Here is a 16,414-nt window from a genome sequence, read left to right as displayed (position 1 = left end):
CCCGGTCCTGCGCCTCAATGCTCCGCTGTTTTACACCCCGCGCAGCAGCAGCAGTGTCTCTGTGGGTGCGGGGATCACCGGGAAGCCTCAGGTCTGCACCATCCACAGCAACATAGCACTATTTCCCCTGCTGTTGGCGTAACTGTGTTTCTGTGCCACCAGCACAGTCTCACCTTCAGGCTATGTGTCTCGTAGTCTCTGCTCCACAGGGTATAGATCGCGCTGCACAGTCTTTTTTTCCACTCTCAATGGTGTAATGCACTGTTTGCCTCCCCAGGATCCTGAATGAGCCTTTTAGCACTAAACTGCATTCAAATACACTTCGTGTGCCCTATATATATTTCTGGCATTTCCACGGCCGTTTTACTGGGGCATTTGTACTTCCCCCGGCACTGATTACTGCGGGGCACCTCCAAGTCCTGATAGTGGAAAAAGGCGGTGGCAGGCCGGTTCAGCAGGCCATCCCGATATTCCACCGTATGGAGTGCCCTTACACACAGCTGCGGGGCAGCCGATGCCCCCCGTTCTCTGCTCCGGTGTCAGCAGCCAGCGGCGTCACTCTGCGCGCTTCCCGGCAGGCACACCCTTTTCTCCTCTCCTCCGGCTGCTGCGTTATCCGGCGATCTCCCTGCAGGCACCTGGGTACTCTCATTCAATTTAGGCCCCGGCTTCAGTCCCGTTCACAGGCCCGTACCTGCCACCGAGTATAACTTTTGTTCTCCGGCTCCCTGAGTCTAGTATTAAACTTTTCAATCTATGAGCTGGAAGGGTAACTCTATAAATAGAACACTCAACACTGACCAATACTGTTTTCTGAAAAACACAGGTTTGAATCTCTGCAAAGTAGACCAAGCCACCCATCCTTCAAAGACTGTTAAAGTAGGTATCAGTAACATTGTTGCATCCTGGATGAGCAGAAGCTGCCTGAAGCTCAACTCAGAGAAAAAGGAAGTCCTCATCCTCGGACCCACCTTCTCCGCATGCGACAACAACTGGTTGCCCCCCGTCCTCGGAAACCCTCACACCCACAAAAGACCACGCCCACAACCTTGGCATCATACTCAAATCCTCACTCACCATGAAACGCCAGTTCAATGGTGTGTCCTTGTCCTCCACATGCTTCAACACCTTCCGCCTACTCCACAAGACCTTCAAATGGATCCCCCCAACTCCAGGAAGACTGTCACCCACGCACTTATCACCAGCTGGCTGGACTACGTAAACGTGCTCTACGCCTGAATCAGCAAAACACTCCTTCGCAACCTCCAGAACGGCGCAGCCAGACTCGTCCTCTGCATCCCACGACACGACCACATCTCCCAGCACCTCCGCGACCTCCACTGGCTTCCTGTCGAAAAGAGAATAACCTTCAAACTGCTCTCAAATGCCTACAGAGCCCGCCATAAAAACAGACCCTAATACCTTAACGAAAGAATCTCCTTCCACGCCCCCAAGAGGAACCTTCTCTCTGCCGACCTATCCCTGGCTAAGGTTCCCCACATCCACAGAGCCTGAACAGTGGGGAGATCCTTCTCCTACATCGCGGCCAAGACCTGGAATGAACTCCCCTCATCATCAGATGAAGCCCTAAACTGTAAATATTCAGAACGGACCTCAATACCTGGCACTTCGGATGACCTCGGAGTTGCAGAATACCATCCACGCCCCAATCCAGGACCTTGGGACCCTCATGGGTGAATAGTGCGCTCTGTAAATCCCTGATTGATTGATTTGTTATTTACAGTGCTTGGAAAAGGCAGGCAGATACTATTGATCTCTTTATAAAAAAAGTTACGTTTATTATTAGTAGTAGTATTGGTGCAATTATTGCTGCTATTTGCAAAATCTGAGGGGAAAAAGGTTCACATTTACTTACAAACATAATCAAATCATCAACATAACTGCACCCTTTTTACTCAGCCATTGATGTTCATTGCAATTACCTTACGTAATTTTTAATTCAAATGTATTATGAATAAGTAGGTAGTGAAGAGGGAAGCAAGCTTGCAAGAGGATGCCATTAACATCACCACAACCCACTGTACCATTGTGCAGCTTTAATGCACTTGTCCATTCATTGAAAATGATCCAAGTCCTTGGCATAGGCACAAGTTTTCAAAGAATTTAAAATTATGTAGCCCGTGGCCCTCACACTTTTCTGAGGATCAGCATCAAAGTGACAGTTGATGCAAGGATTGGGAGCACCACTGGCTTACTTCAGTAGCTATTTTGTGCTTTTTGAAAGACATTTCAATCTTTTGGATGGCAGAGTCAAACCACAGTAGGCGTGAGGAGATAATGAAACTAACGGAAGCAGTCAGACTTTTAATCTTTACTACATCATCATTTAAATGTTGTCATGGAACGTGCAATAGTAAATTGCTTGTCCCCAAGATTCCTTCAGTTATATATTTATTTGCTTGACATTGATGTAACACCATTTGATGCTATTACCTCCCACACTTACTTTCCCTCACAGCTTTGCAGATCTGTCCTGAATATATGATAATGTTTAATCCAATAATTTTCTTATAATTGTATTGTTAAGCTCTCAGTGATTATATTGGACTATGGCTGACTCAAGGGAAGTAGTGTAGCTGAGTGTGGGCTATTTTCAGGAGACCTTTTTTCAACCGTTTTTTGAAAGATGTTTTCTGCAAACCCAAGTAATATGGAAAATTGAAATATCTAGTTGAGCAATGGAAAAAACAGCATGGTGAAGTGTAAAAGGAATTTCTTTTTGTATAATACAGCATTGTCAATCAGTTTTGGCAAATATGGAAACTTGGTCACACGTAGATAAGAAATTTCCTCTGGATCACTTGTTTATTAAATTGGAAAAGCTAGGAATAAGACTAAATTCTCTTGAAACTTCAATCTGCAATTTGTCCGCCAAATAACATACCAATAACATACCAACTGAAGACTGTAAAACATATGGAATGGATCAACTTTGCTCTCCTTGCCACACCATAATTTGAATTGGAATGAAGTGCAAAAGAAAATGCTGATTGTACTCATTGATCGTCGAGTTTGTGGAAATTGTGATAGTTGGAACAACCAAAGCAAATGAACGAAATGGTGAACACAAGAGAGAAATCTACTGAATAATCACAACCACATTTGTGGGACTAAAGTGAGAAAGAAAAAGGGCCTAGTTTTATGTTGAATGACAACGTAAAATCCCCAAGTATCTCTACTTGGTGGTTACATCAAGGGCAAATGAACTGTTGGACTGTCTTCCACCATTTGGTTAGAATGATGTGGACAATTCCTCCGGTTTTGGTCTGTCATCTAGAAATGTGAGGATTTTCTATCACCACCCGGTTCAACAAGACCTTAAACTTTATTTGTAATGAGAACAAAATATGGATATAATGCTACATGTCCTTGAAAAACGGGTATACTTTGGAGAACATGACTTTAGAGGCACAAAAAAACAAATCAAAGATCGTCATTTAGTTGCTGCAAAACAAAGTAAAGAATAAGGCAGAAGATGAATAAAATAATTTAAAAGTGGTGATGCCAGCAACATAAACAGAGGAAAGCATTGGGTATATTTGAGACAACCTCAGCCTTTTAAGTAACCTTCTGCCACATGATGCCTGCAAAGAATATTCAACCCACAAACACTTCTCTGCATTTATTTGAGAAAGGGGTTTCTTTGACTTAAAGAATATGAAAATCATTTTTCTTTAACCTGTCTGGACAAGTGTGGATTGTGAACGCAGTGGTTTTGGCTCCCACAAGATGCCCACATAGTTGATTTAATAATAACAAAAAAGAAATCCAAGAAGTTTCCTTTCAGATATGTTTATTGTATAAATATTTTAAATTCATAATAGGATATTTTACTAAATATTTTCAGTATTTAGCCCATGGCGATAAATTTGAAAGGTTTCTTGATCCCAGGCCCATGGTTTCAAGGGATAAAGTGTACATGAATAAAGATACATGTTTCTTTTCTCCCCCTTACGATGTTTGATTATTTGAGTTTAGCTCTTACATGAAGTCTTCATGGCAGAAAAAGCCCCTTCTTTTATGTAAGATCCTGATGGTGTATTGACTGAAGCAAGTCTCCAGAGTGGATTGGAATATTGTGGGTTTCCTAATAACGCTGTGCTGTGCAAGCAGAAAACTTAAAGCTAATTGATGCCTTAAATAGTTCCTAAAATGTATTATAGTTAAAAATTCCAGACCTGGATTTGTCATCCATTACAGAATTAAATCTGTGTATTCTTGATATGCATTACATTTCCAGTTTTCGAGTGCATATTTGACATCTGAACAAAATTCATATTATTTAGTTGTTTTATTCTAAATGATCCCATGATCTGCGCTTTCTACCATTCAGATTTCTCCCTCCTTGGGCTTTATTACACTTCCAACTGACAGAGTATTGTACTAGCTACCTAACACCTGCTGGTCATGTGCTGGACTAAGTACATTTGCTATGGTGGTTTATCAACCGTCTATCTGCAGCTATTAACTACAGCATCTTCCGTTCATAACTGATTGCATTAAATTCAAAAAAACATTGTTGACTCCCCTGCATGAAATTCAGAAAAATATTATTGACTCCCCTCTTTCGCTTCTTTATTTCTCTGCAGCAGCCACCTGGTTATGCAGACTCTACATTAATGAACACAGATGATAGTAAAATATTGTGACATTTTCTACATCGCATAAATATTAATGAAACAAAGACTTGATTTGCATATATAGTAAGCTAATTCATACTTAACTACTCGCCCATCAACCGGTAAAGCCAGAGTGTAAAACATTTTGGGGTTACAGTGTAAAACTCTTGTGTATGCGTGAGCGGACCAGGTGAGTGATGGGTAACAGCCCAAGAAGATAACCTGGTAACCTGCTTAGTGACAGCTATTGTCTGTCAGTATCACTATCTTGATTAGAGGCTCTAAATGAAATACCAATGACGAAGACGGGTTGAAAATATTTCCTTAGAATTTTGTGAAAGCCAGTGTCAGAACGACCTTACACTCCTATTTACACAAAAATGAGCAAGCAGATGATAACAATGAAGGCTGAAGTTTGTGACATATACTGTCAGCCTGATTTTCAAAGAAATTTGCATGTGTAACCAGTGTTAATCTGTAAATGACCTTTTTAGTTCTCGCCTGTGAGGCAGCACAAGCTGTCTCGTTGCAACAGGCCCATTGTGAACTTACAGCTTACCGATTGCTTATCATTGGTTGTCGGTCTCATTTGCTTGCTTATTTGATGGCTTGCTTTCCTTTCCAAGTGTTTGCCTCTCCCAGGGGGCATTGCCTCTTTATAATCCCTTTGACTGGTGGACCTGTATCCTTCTACTGTTCATATTTAGGGAACTCGTTTTTCAGTTTTCACTGACCAGTCTGAGAGTGCATGTGTTTTCTTACCCTCTCCCTTGTGTCCTGCTTCCCCCATCAAAAAAGCCCCTGCACTGTGTTACTACCCTCTCCTCCCAGGTTTGCTATAAAAGCACAGCAGTAGGGATATTTGTTCTGGCTGCATAGCAGAAGAGCAGAGTTTAATAATTGTTTCGGTTTCATCTCTTGCTTTCCACATATTGCACGAAATTGCAGACTTTGCACACTAAGGGACTTATTACGAGTTTTGCGGTCCTCCAGCCGTGGCAGCATCGTACCGTCTGCTGGCGGACCGCCAAAGCATGCATGCCACACTGTGCAGGACCTGGGGGTGCAATACCAGGGAAGCACAACTTGTGGCCCCCTGCATGCACCCCCAGGAGCGATAGGGGGCTGTTTTTGGGCCCACTTCTTAGTTGCCTCTCTGATACACTTTTCATGACGGGCTCAAATCCTTGAAAGGGGCAATGGAAAGCCAACTCAGAATATGCTTGGCAGTGACGCAGTGGCGCACCGCCAGTATATTGTGGCTCCTGATCGCCATAGGATCCTGGATCCCCAGCGGTCCTGTAGTAATCCGACTCCCAAACTCATAATACTGCAGGTGGGCCCGCAGTATGGTGGTGATCGGACCTCGGACCTCCTCCACGAGTACGGCAAATCCAACGGCTCAGCACTCTCATTATAAAGGCAAGACCTTTTGGCTTCATCAGTGCTTGTAATAATAGTACCAAACAACATTTATGATTAACAATGTATGGTTTTATATTGCTAGACAGATCTAATCAGCTTTTGTGTTAGTAAACCTTTTGACATAGTTAGGGAATAAATGTTCATGGGTGAGAATGCCCTCCATCAACGGTTCTTAACTGTTTGACTTCTGTGGACCCCTCTTAATCATTACCAGAATCTGGGCAGCCCCCCTGAATAATGGTTGGAGTCCGTGCACTCAACGAAGCTGGGAACCGTCTCGACTCAAGTTCAAGTAGTTGAACCTCAAAAGTATTCATACAAATACAAAAACAAGCATTCATCAAACAAATACACAAATAAAGTATTTTATTTAATTCACAAATATCAAAAATAGAATTTTTTATTTCAACTGAGGACATCGATCCTCAATACTACTGTCTGTTTGTATTACTTGTGCTGCTTCCATAAATCAATCTGAGGATACAAACTTAATTTTAAGTCTCCAATTTCACATTCCCTCACTTGTTACAGGTCGTTTTCAAATTTGTTTTTTGACGTTGTGCTTATTTTTTTATATAGACCTTATAAATCTGTTAATACTATTTAATATTCTAAACAGTTAGGGACTTCAGGGGACAACATGTCTGCCCTCCATGAATAAATAAAAGTTGCTCTCTGATGAGTCATTTCCCATTGTGAAAATATACATTACAAACATTTAGGCATATAGAATTTCGTTCCCATTACTGTACACAGGAATCCTCAAATGTTTTCTAGGACCACACTTGGGAATTTTTTTTGTTGTTGTACATTTTTATAGTTTTAATGCACAATATAACCAGGATTACAGTGTTCTAGGACCACTCTTGTTTTTGGTATGCAGTTTCCTTTTAGAGATAGCTTTTAAAGACAGTTCGGTATAGAGATTAATAATCATTTTATTCTAGGCCAGTCAGAAGGCACTCATCATGTCCTGAGACCCGAGTAACTCCACCAGGGACCCCAAATCCTGTTCTGTTTGATGGAGCAGCACCTTGCTTGATATACTGCCTTTTTCCACTACCGCATAGTTGTCCATAACGCTTGCCCATTCTGTCCTAATCTGGGCCATTTTGACTTCCAGGAACTTGTAACTGTCACTGTCCTCCAGGCAAACATTTGTGAATTGCTAAAGAAATTGGAAATGTACTCCAATCACAGGAGAAAATCTACAAGTGTGCTTTTATGATAATTTAAAGAACATCACATGTCTAATGTGGTGTGACCACAGTAGTCTAGTGAACTGTGAGGTAGTGTGGCTCACTGGTTAGAGGCGGCAGACCCGAGAGCAGAGGACGGCCCGGGACCAGGGTTCGATTCCCGGCGCGGCAGGTTTCTGGACCAGGGTCAGCGGACTCGATAATTCTCTCGCCTCGGTGCCCACTCTGATCAGTGATCACACTCGGCAACTCTGGGCATTAGCTTGCCTCATCTTCACTAACGGCCCCACCAGACCGCCGGGGATGCCTGGTCTCACCCTGGAGATACCCATTAAGGGACCATCTCTCAGGGAAGCCAGGAAGGGTTTCGCAGCGGTCGAAGCGCAGAGATACTCCCCCGGGAGTGATTCTAGCGCTATATAAACACGCAAATTAAATTAAATATGTGTAAATTTTGAGCATATTGTGTGACCTGAAAAAATAAATATTTGGTAAAGTATGAACGATGTATATTTGTAACTCTATTCTCACAACAAAATATTGGTCAGTACCCCTTTACAAACCGATTTGTCTAACTTGTAATTTGCTATTTCGAACGTTTGTTAACTCTTCAGACAAGGTTACATATGTTTTAAATACCCCTGCACGTTTGTGTGGCGTGTTTACTGAATGATCTACATTCACTTATGTTGGCTATTGGTATGCTTGCCAACAAGCTTACACTTTTAAATGTTGGACCCTGATGTGAAGTATTCATAAAGAAATAGACTTTCCTATGGAAAGATGTAAAGGGCTCTGTAGTGAATCAGGTTAAATTGGATCCTGCAAAATTGTTCATGGAATATATATGTACCCGTAGGAACTCAGTAATGTTAGGGGTCTTTCAGAAATAAATATCATATATGATGGTGCATGTCATATTTCTTTAAATTGTATTAACCAGGGTTTTTTCATGAGATGTATCTTTCAGTAGTCAAAACCTAGATTCAAAGCTACAATGGGTTGAACATATGAATAAGGGAGAGAGCACAACTAATAGCAGGGTAGGTGTTCCCTTCAAGTGATGTCCATGAATGAGGCTCCATGTTTTTAGCAAGATTGTGGGTAAGAAATGTATTAAGTTGGTGGGAATGCCCAAACATGCAGCCCTTCTGGACAGAGATTGCGATAACACTTCGAGATTTTGTGCTTCCTTCTGCCGTTTACCCCAGCACTGTTTTTGCTGAGCCTGACACAGTCCGAGCTTAATTATGTGTCGAGCAATGATGAGCTAGCTGTTTGGAGGGGGTGCAGAGAAATCAGGAATAAATATGTGGTTGAAGAGAAATGATCCTCCTTTCATTTTCCCGTGCTGTAGTTGCCTGTGGGACATAGCCATGGAACACCTTAAAACTAATGTCAAAGAGGAACACTTGAACTTTGAGGGACAATGGGCCACTATGGTGGTATATCTAGTAAGAGTCATCCAAGTACAGTTAGTTCACCATGATTAAAAGCCTAATATTTCTTTCTATGAGGTGATTGCAGAGGGACAACATATGAATAATATTGTCTTTTTGCGGATAAGAGGAAGCTTTTACTTCATGTTTATGTATTTGAACTGTTTTTTAACCCAGGGCTATTTGGTGCTCTTGGCAATGAGGATGAACTCAGTATTTGAAAGGTTCAGCTATGGAAACCCAAGAATGGATTAGGGTGAGGCCGTCATTATTGTGATTGATATTGTGGCTTATTAAGGCCTTCATTTAGAGCTGGATATTGTCTTCACCGCTCGTGTATTTGATGCTTTGTCATTGGGCTTGCTCCTCGTCGGATCGGTGCTGCCATGCCTGATGGGTACCCTCAAGGGGGCTTTTCAGTGAAGATGTTTTTCCAAAACCGCAATGTGACTTTAAGGGCCCTTTCATACTCATGGATTAAAAAGTTATTTGAGACTTCCTTAGCCTTTTTTAAGTCACTAATCACTACATCGACACCTACTTTTCCTCAGCCTGCACTTCACATCACAGCTTTGGAAAAAGATCTCTTGAGGGTGCCTGTCATGCATTACAGCGCCGGGCCCACAAGAAGCAAGCCCGATGATGAAGCATGACACCCACAAGGGTGTGTGAGGGCCTCATTTCCAAATAAGGAAGTAGTCCCATTGTAGTGGCTCCTTTTCTCTGACCTACTCCCCGTTGCCCTTTCTCCCCTTTAGGAACAGCATACCTTATTATTTTGATTATTCTTTAGGCAGGATCCGAACAATTGTAAACAGTGTGGTCTACGTTCATGCATGTAGAAAGGCTGTTTCAATACTGTCTAATACAGGATTGTGGAATTCAGCTGATGAGTCCAGGACAAGGATTTTTTCACACAGGTAGGAATACTGCCCCACAGTATTGCGCTTGATGTTATGAATATTTTGTTTTTGTTTTTATAGTAGTTTTCAGTCAGAAAGCTATTGATAGCATTGAACTTGTCTACGGAGTATGGTATTCGCAGACTGGGGTTTGGCGAATACAGTTTTCAATGTTTTTGTTACAGTAACTCAGCTGGCTGGCCCGCTGCAGAACCTGGGACTTTCTGGGTCAGCATTAGACGTGTTAATTTCCTTTTTGAAGAATAGATCCCAGATGGTTGTTATGAACTAATTTAGTTCTGATCCCATCCCTATGCCATGCAGGGTGCAGGGCTTCTCCCTGAGTCTGACTCTTTTTAATCTCTATATCTCCCCGCTGGCTAGGTTTATAAAGTTATTTGAATTGCAGGTCCTATCCTTTGCTGATGACACGCAAATCATTGTGTCTATCACCAAGGATATAGAGACCACGGCTGCCAACTTCAAGAAATGTATGCAGGCAATGCATACAGCATCTTGGATGGGTAGCAACTATCTTAGACTGAATGAGAGCAAGACTGTGGTCTTAATTTTTGGCACCGTCCCGCCATCTGGAATAATTCCTGGTTGCCAGATATGCTAATTATTGCCCACCCAGGCAGACTCTGCCAAAAATCTCAGAGTACTACTGGATACCAAATTATTGGTTGACCTCCAGGTCATTTGTATGGTATAGACTTGTTTTTCGATTATCCGAACCTTGAGGAAGGTGTTTCCCTTTTTCCCTCTGAAAGCATGCAAGCAGTTAGTTCTTGCCTTGACTTTTTCTAGGCTAGACTATTGCAATGCACTTTATTTGGGGATCAATACATCAGCAACTGCTAAACTACAGTTAGTACAAAATGCGGCCACAAGACTGATACTTGGAATTCCTAAATACCAAATAGTCTCAGTGGGGATCTCCAAAGTGCACTGATTGACAAAGGTGCTCCAGAGGTATACCCCCACTAGAGATCTTTGGTCGGCTAGCTCGAATTTTGTAGTCATACCCAAATTTAGGAAGACCAGGGAGGTGGGGAGATGGGGCTTTTCTGTGGCCACAGCAAAACCCTTGAATTCTATTCCATGAGCCATTAGTGATCTAAAGGAGCACAGTAGTTTTCTGAAAGAATGAAGACTTGGCTTTTTATTCTTTCATTTATGGCCAGCAGTTTTCCTATGGCTTGGAGTTTTTATTTCTGTCTTTTTCCTTCAGAGCACTCTTTCTTTAGTGCCTTGACGCCCTATGGTAATTGTGCGTTTTATAACTCTGTCATTTCATTTCATAGTATTGTAAACGATCCATAGCACACCAAGCCATTTTTGTATTTATATTTTGCATTGATTCACATTTTGTTTGTAATTTTTGTATCTTAGGAATGGAGAATCCTCTTAGTAACAGACAGTGTTAGCAATATCCTTATAAAGCTACATTCTATTTGTTCCTGTGGATTATTTCCTACAAAATGTTTCTGGAAATCATGGTTCTGTATTTGTCGGTCCACTAATGTAATCAAGACTGGTTTGCCTTATTTCACAGATTTATTTTTTGTGTGATTTTTCAATCCTTAGTTTCTGGCATTCCTGGATCCAAGACAGGCGCTGATGACAGCCTTTTGGAACTGCCACAATCTACTGCATGCCTGTTGCCTTCAGAGATGTTTATGACATCAGGAGACCGTTCATTGTCCGCAACTCAAGTTATTGCTCCTAGTGGCATTCATTCCACTCTAACAGAACAGGTAAAGCAGATACAATTAATGTTGCATTTAAACCTTAAATTTGACAAATTACTTCACAAAATGAAAACATTTATATTTTAAAGCAAATTTGTTTGAGTGACATATTGACCATAAATGTACTTAGAAATGTGTGGACTGACACCATGTGCTAATGAACTCCCCCTTTGTAGTCTGGAAAGTAAAGTATAGATATCTCGAATGCTCCAGTACCTTCTAAGGCTAGTTATTTTAAATTAAGACCATTGTTCTACGTATTTTTCAATTACTGATTCGGGTGAAAACACAGCTTTCCATTCAAGTTTGTATTCCTAGGCTTGTACGTTTAATTTCTAAAGAACTGGTGCACTTGCTGAGCCGATTTATCCTTGGAAAGTTAAATAAGCCATTTGGATGTTTCCCCTTTAATCTTATTCTCTGCAATGAGTTGCTTGCACTGCAAAACTGAATAAGTGTCACCCACATGTTTGACTGTAACGGTATTACTCCAGATTCACCATTTTGGCCTGTAGCCTGAAATACTGAGGTAATATGTTCAGCAGGGGAACCACTTTTTACAGGAAAAAAAAGTCGTCCAGAATCGGGCCCAAAGCAGTGCTGAATTTTCACAATCTTATTCCTAAATTTTACCACTGAGGCATGGATCCTCTGATAGACCTTTCTTCGTCTCAGTAATTGGTGGAATCTAGGATAACCCACTGCTGTGACGCTTGTTAATTGCGCATACCTCTGGGTCAAAACGTCAACGTCTTTTCTGTTCATGTCCACCAGTTTCGTCACTCCAAGGCCATAAAAAGGATAGCGGGTTCAAGTGAAAACATGTGTTAGAGAATTAAGAAAGGACAGACAAACTCTTATTTGTAGGAGATACTTGTGTTAATTGTATGTTTTTGTAGAGGTTTCACCTATGATATCACTTTATCACCTCATTGCACTTCACTCACAAGAGTCACTTTTTCTATCTTGTGATAAAAATGCCTATGTGACAGCCATATATTCTCTTTAAAAACGAAGTCAATGTTATTTCTAAAGTGAATTAATTAATGTCTTTCGGTGTGTTTTCATCTGTAACGGCAAACATATTGGTAATTGGAAGTTGACGTTGACAAAAACTTCCCCTATTGTGTTGTATTGATTACTGCACTTTTAGAAAGTGGGCATTTTTTTTTTTGCTTTACATCATATACCCCTGCCTGACCGTGGAATCCATGTATGGTTTAGACTGACAATTTGGCTGTTTTCTCATTCACTCCAGACATTCAAACAGAGGGAGCTGAGGTATGCCCTGCATCACCAGGCTGATGGGCCTTCCTGAGCTAGAGTGGTGGGAGGAGTTGACACCTAAATAGGGCTGTGCCTGTCCTCTCACAATGCTGTCTCCACCTCCCCTGTAATGTGCCTGGAGCCAGGTTAGGGCAAGGCAGGATCTGCACACTACAAAACTATCCTTTGAAGTATGCCTATATAAAAAGTAGAAAGGAGTATAAGTATTGGACCTGAAACCCCACATTTTAGAACACTTGTGGATCCAGAGGAGATTCTGCCATGAAGAAAAGCTGGAAGAGCTGTAGGAAAACTGCCCCTCTGCTGTTGGTGTGTTGTGTTATGCTGGCCTGCTGTTTGCTACTTCTGTCTTGGACAGAGGAAGGACTGGACTATACTTTCTTATCCTGCTTACCAATGTTCTCCAATGGCTTGTGTGTGTGCTTGCCTCCTGTTCATCTGCAGCTTCCCTGAACTTCTCTGATAGGAGTTCCTACCTGCAAAGTGGTGCCAATTCCCGTTCTGGGTCCTTGGAGGTGGTTTTGCTACTTCCAGGACTGAAAATCGACGCATCGCCTTACGCTGTGGCCGTACGATCAACACAGCGCCTGTTCGCATGACCTCAAGATCGCTGCAGCCCAAGTCCTGAGCATTGTGTCTCCGACGTCTGAGACCCCTGCTCTGACTTCGGCGCAGGCTCTGCTGTTCAGCTGAAGGAATCAACGCATAACCTGTCCGCGGTTGTGGAAATCAACTCAGCTCCTGTTTCACTGCTGCATCGACCCACCGCACCTGGATTTTCCACGCTTTGCATCTGTGCGCCAAGTCTCCAGCAAAGCCGTAAGGAGTGGAGGCTGTATGTTTGGAAATCAACTCATCACTTCTCCTTACTTGTGTTGTCCAACTCTTCCCTGCTCTTTGGCTGTTTTTCGTCTTGGATTTTGCTGCACCAAAGTACTTGGTGCTAAGATCGACGCATCCATAGAGTTCTATAGACAAACTTGCTTACACCTTTAAAAAGTGATATCTCTGCCTATGTATGTTGGAGTTTGGTCATTTTGGTCTTCTTTGTTTTAGATAAAGATTGGATATTTTTCGAAACTGTCCTGCTGTCCATGTGTAGTGTTTTCACTGTGTTAGTGTGTGTTTTATGGACAGATGCTTTACGTATTGTCTCTAAAATAGGCCTTACTGCTCGTGCCAAGCTAATAAGGGGGTGAGCCAGGGTTATCTATGGTGTGTAACTCCCTTATTCTGACATGAAGGAAGGGTTCCTACTTGGACAGGGTGCATGCCCCTATTTCTAACAACCATTGGCCAACTCCCAAGCACACTTTTGAAGAAAGAACATTACATGTCAAATAAATTACTCACAACAGCTCTTTGAAATAAACAAATTATTGTATTAGAGATTCAAAATTCATACACGTAAATAACCTTCATAACAATTCTTTCATGCATACTAATGCAGGCTAGAAAAATCTAAACACTTAGTCAATGAAAGCAAAGAATGCAAAAGATGGTTTCCAAAGTTAAGGATGGTTCAATAGAATGTATTTATTTATTTTTATTTTATAGCACTTATAAGGCGCGCAGCTACCCACAAAGGGTTTCCCAGCGCCAAGATAACAGAGCCCAAAACACAACAGGAGAGGAGACAGTCAGCAGCCAACTATTTGTCAAACAGCCAAGTTTTAACACTTTTTCTAAATCTCAGATGATTTTCTTCTTTGCGTATGTGGGGGGAGGGGGGGGGGGTGTTCCAGAGGGTGGGCCCTAGGTAGGAAAAGGATCTCCCACCCATTCTGGCCAGTTTGTACCTGGGAACAGCAAAATTTGCTGCTGTACAAGAGCGAAGGTTGCGGTTGGAGAAATAGGGCTTGGCAAGATCTTGTAAGTACCTGGGGGCAGTGCCAGCTTTGATTTTAAACAGATAGTTCAGGGCTTTGAATCGAATCCGATTTTCTACCCTTAGCCAGTGCAGATCCCTAAGATGTTTTGTGATCCTAGCAGATCTAGGGATTCTGCATAGCAGTCTAGCAGCTGAGTTTTGCACAAGCTGCAGGCGTCTTATCACTGCTTTGTTGGAGCCCAGGTAGAGGATGTTCCCGTAGTCAAGCCGAGATGTAACTAAGGCATTGACTACGGTCTTCTGGGTAATAGGCGGTAACATCCAGACAATTTTGCGTAGCCATCTAAGAATAGTGAAGCACATGCCTGCCACTTTGTTGGCTTGCTGCGTCATAGATAGTCCATCATCTATGATAACCCCAAGGTTTCTAACCTGGGTGGCTGGTGGCGGGAGCCTAACCAACGACGTCGGCCAATAGGGATCACTCCAGAGATCCTTGCTTTTCCCTAAGAGGAGGATCTCCGTTTTCTCCCCATTAAGTTTTAATTGGTTATCCGATATCCAGTTAAAAACTTCCTGAAGGCCTGTTTTGAGTGCAGATGGGGCAGACGGATCAGATTTGGAAAGTGAGAAAAGCATTTGCGAGTCGTCTGCATAGGTCATTAAAGCAAGACCATAACTCTCTGCAAGGTCAGCAAGTGGACGGAGGTACAAGTTGAAAAATAGAGGACTCAAGATTGAGCCCTGTGGCACACCGTGGGGGGAGTAGAGCACATCAGAACATGCCAAGGAAGAGGAGATCTGAAAGGTACGAAGGGATAGGTAAGACCTGATCCAATTCAGTGCCGTGCCACCAACACCATTCTCCTCCAGCCTGACAAGCAGTCTGGAGTGAGAGATGGTGTCAAACGCCGCACTAAGGTCCAGCAGAACCAATGCGACCGTTTGGCCATCATCCATTAGCTCCCTGATCTTTTCTGTGACCCCAAGAAGGGCAGTTTCTGTGGAATATCCAGTCCTAAAACCGGACTGGGAAGAATGAAGCAGATCATTATTTTCCACGTAGATTGAGAGGGCACTATGGATGTGCTTCTCCAAAATTTTAGAGAAAGCAGGAAGTAACGATATTGGACGATAATTGGCCAGTATCGTGGGGTCAGCCGCCGGCTTTTTAAGCAGTGGACTAACCATAGCGTGTTTCCATAGCGCTGGAACTGTGGCCTGTTCTATGGAGGAGTTAAGTGTCTCAGCTATGATGGTCAATGCAAAGTTCTCTCAATAAGGACACATGATTCAAGTTAAAGTCTGCTAGGGAAAAATCCATAAGTATAGACAAAAGGAAGTGAAATATTAACCAAAATGTTCAACTCTGGATTCTCACCAGACGGCTCCAAATAGTCCAGCAGATAAGTATATTAGCGGAAGGCATAGAAAAAACAAGATAGTTCAGCAGGCAGGATATAGTCAAGGAAGTGATGGAACATAGGAACAGCCACAGTTCCCAAGAGCATCGCAAAAAGTCCTCAGGCTGCAAAGCCAATAATGGAGAGACATTACGAAGACGTGGGGGACTCCAGCTTACTTCTCCTAATTCCAATAGTCGCACACACAAAGTCTTTATAGTGCATATTTGTCATCATGACGTTGTTATCAGTCCACTGTGGAGTGATCCCAGCTCCTGGATCCCCCCGGAGTGATAAGCTGCGCTCTACAAATCTTGCTGATGTGATCACTCATTCGTATAACAGGTACACATTTTTACTCCAGGATATATTCTCATACGAATCATGAGAAGAACAGTACATTGCATCCTGACCGGTTTTTCAACAAAAAGCGTCTACATTGTTGCTTGTCCATGGACTGGGTCAAAAGGTTAGGTAATCATGAAATTCACACAAAGGAGAATTAAGAAGAAGTGTCCGACTTGTCCTTCAAGG

General features: G+C 42.4%; 1 protein-coding gene across 3 annotated transcripts in view; it reads left to right on the top strand.

Annotated features, from left to right (window-relative positions):
• Positions 1-16,414, top strand: part of CCDC91 (coiled-coil domain containing 91) — a 1,919,235-nt gene that overhangs the window by 532,989 nt on the left and 1,369,832 nt on the right. For all 3 annotated transcript variants that reach the window (XR_015307530.1, XM_086952800.1, XM_086952801.1), the window contains exon 4: positions 11,196-11,365. Coding sequence is in view for 2 of the 3 variants with exons in the window: in XM_086952800.1 (XP_086808926.1) it covers positions 11,196-11,365 (170 nt within the window). In the remaining variant the exon portion in view is untranslated. The remainder of the gene's footprint in view (positions 1-11,195; positions 11,366-16,414) is intronic.

This window comes from Lissotriton vulgaris, chromosome 1_2, assembly GCF_964263255.1.
Source record: "Lissotriton vulgaris chromosome 1_2, aLisVul1.2, whole genome shotgun sequence".
NCBI classification, from domain to species: Eukaryota; Metazoa; Chordata; class Amphibia; order Caudata; family Salamandridae; genus Lissotriton; species Lissotriton vulgaris.
The sequence above is the reverse complement of the archived record's forward strand: the minus strand, read 5'-3'. Positions and strand labels throughout refer to the sequence as shown.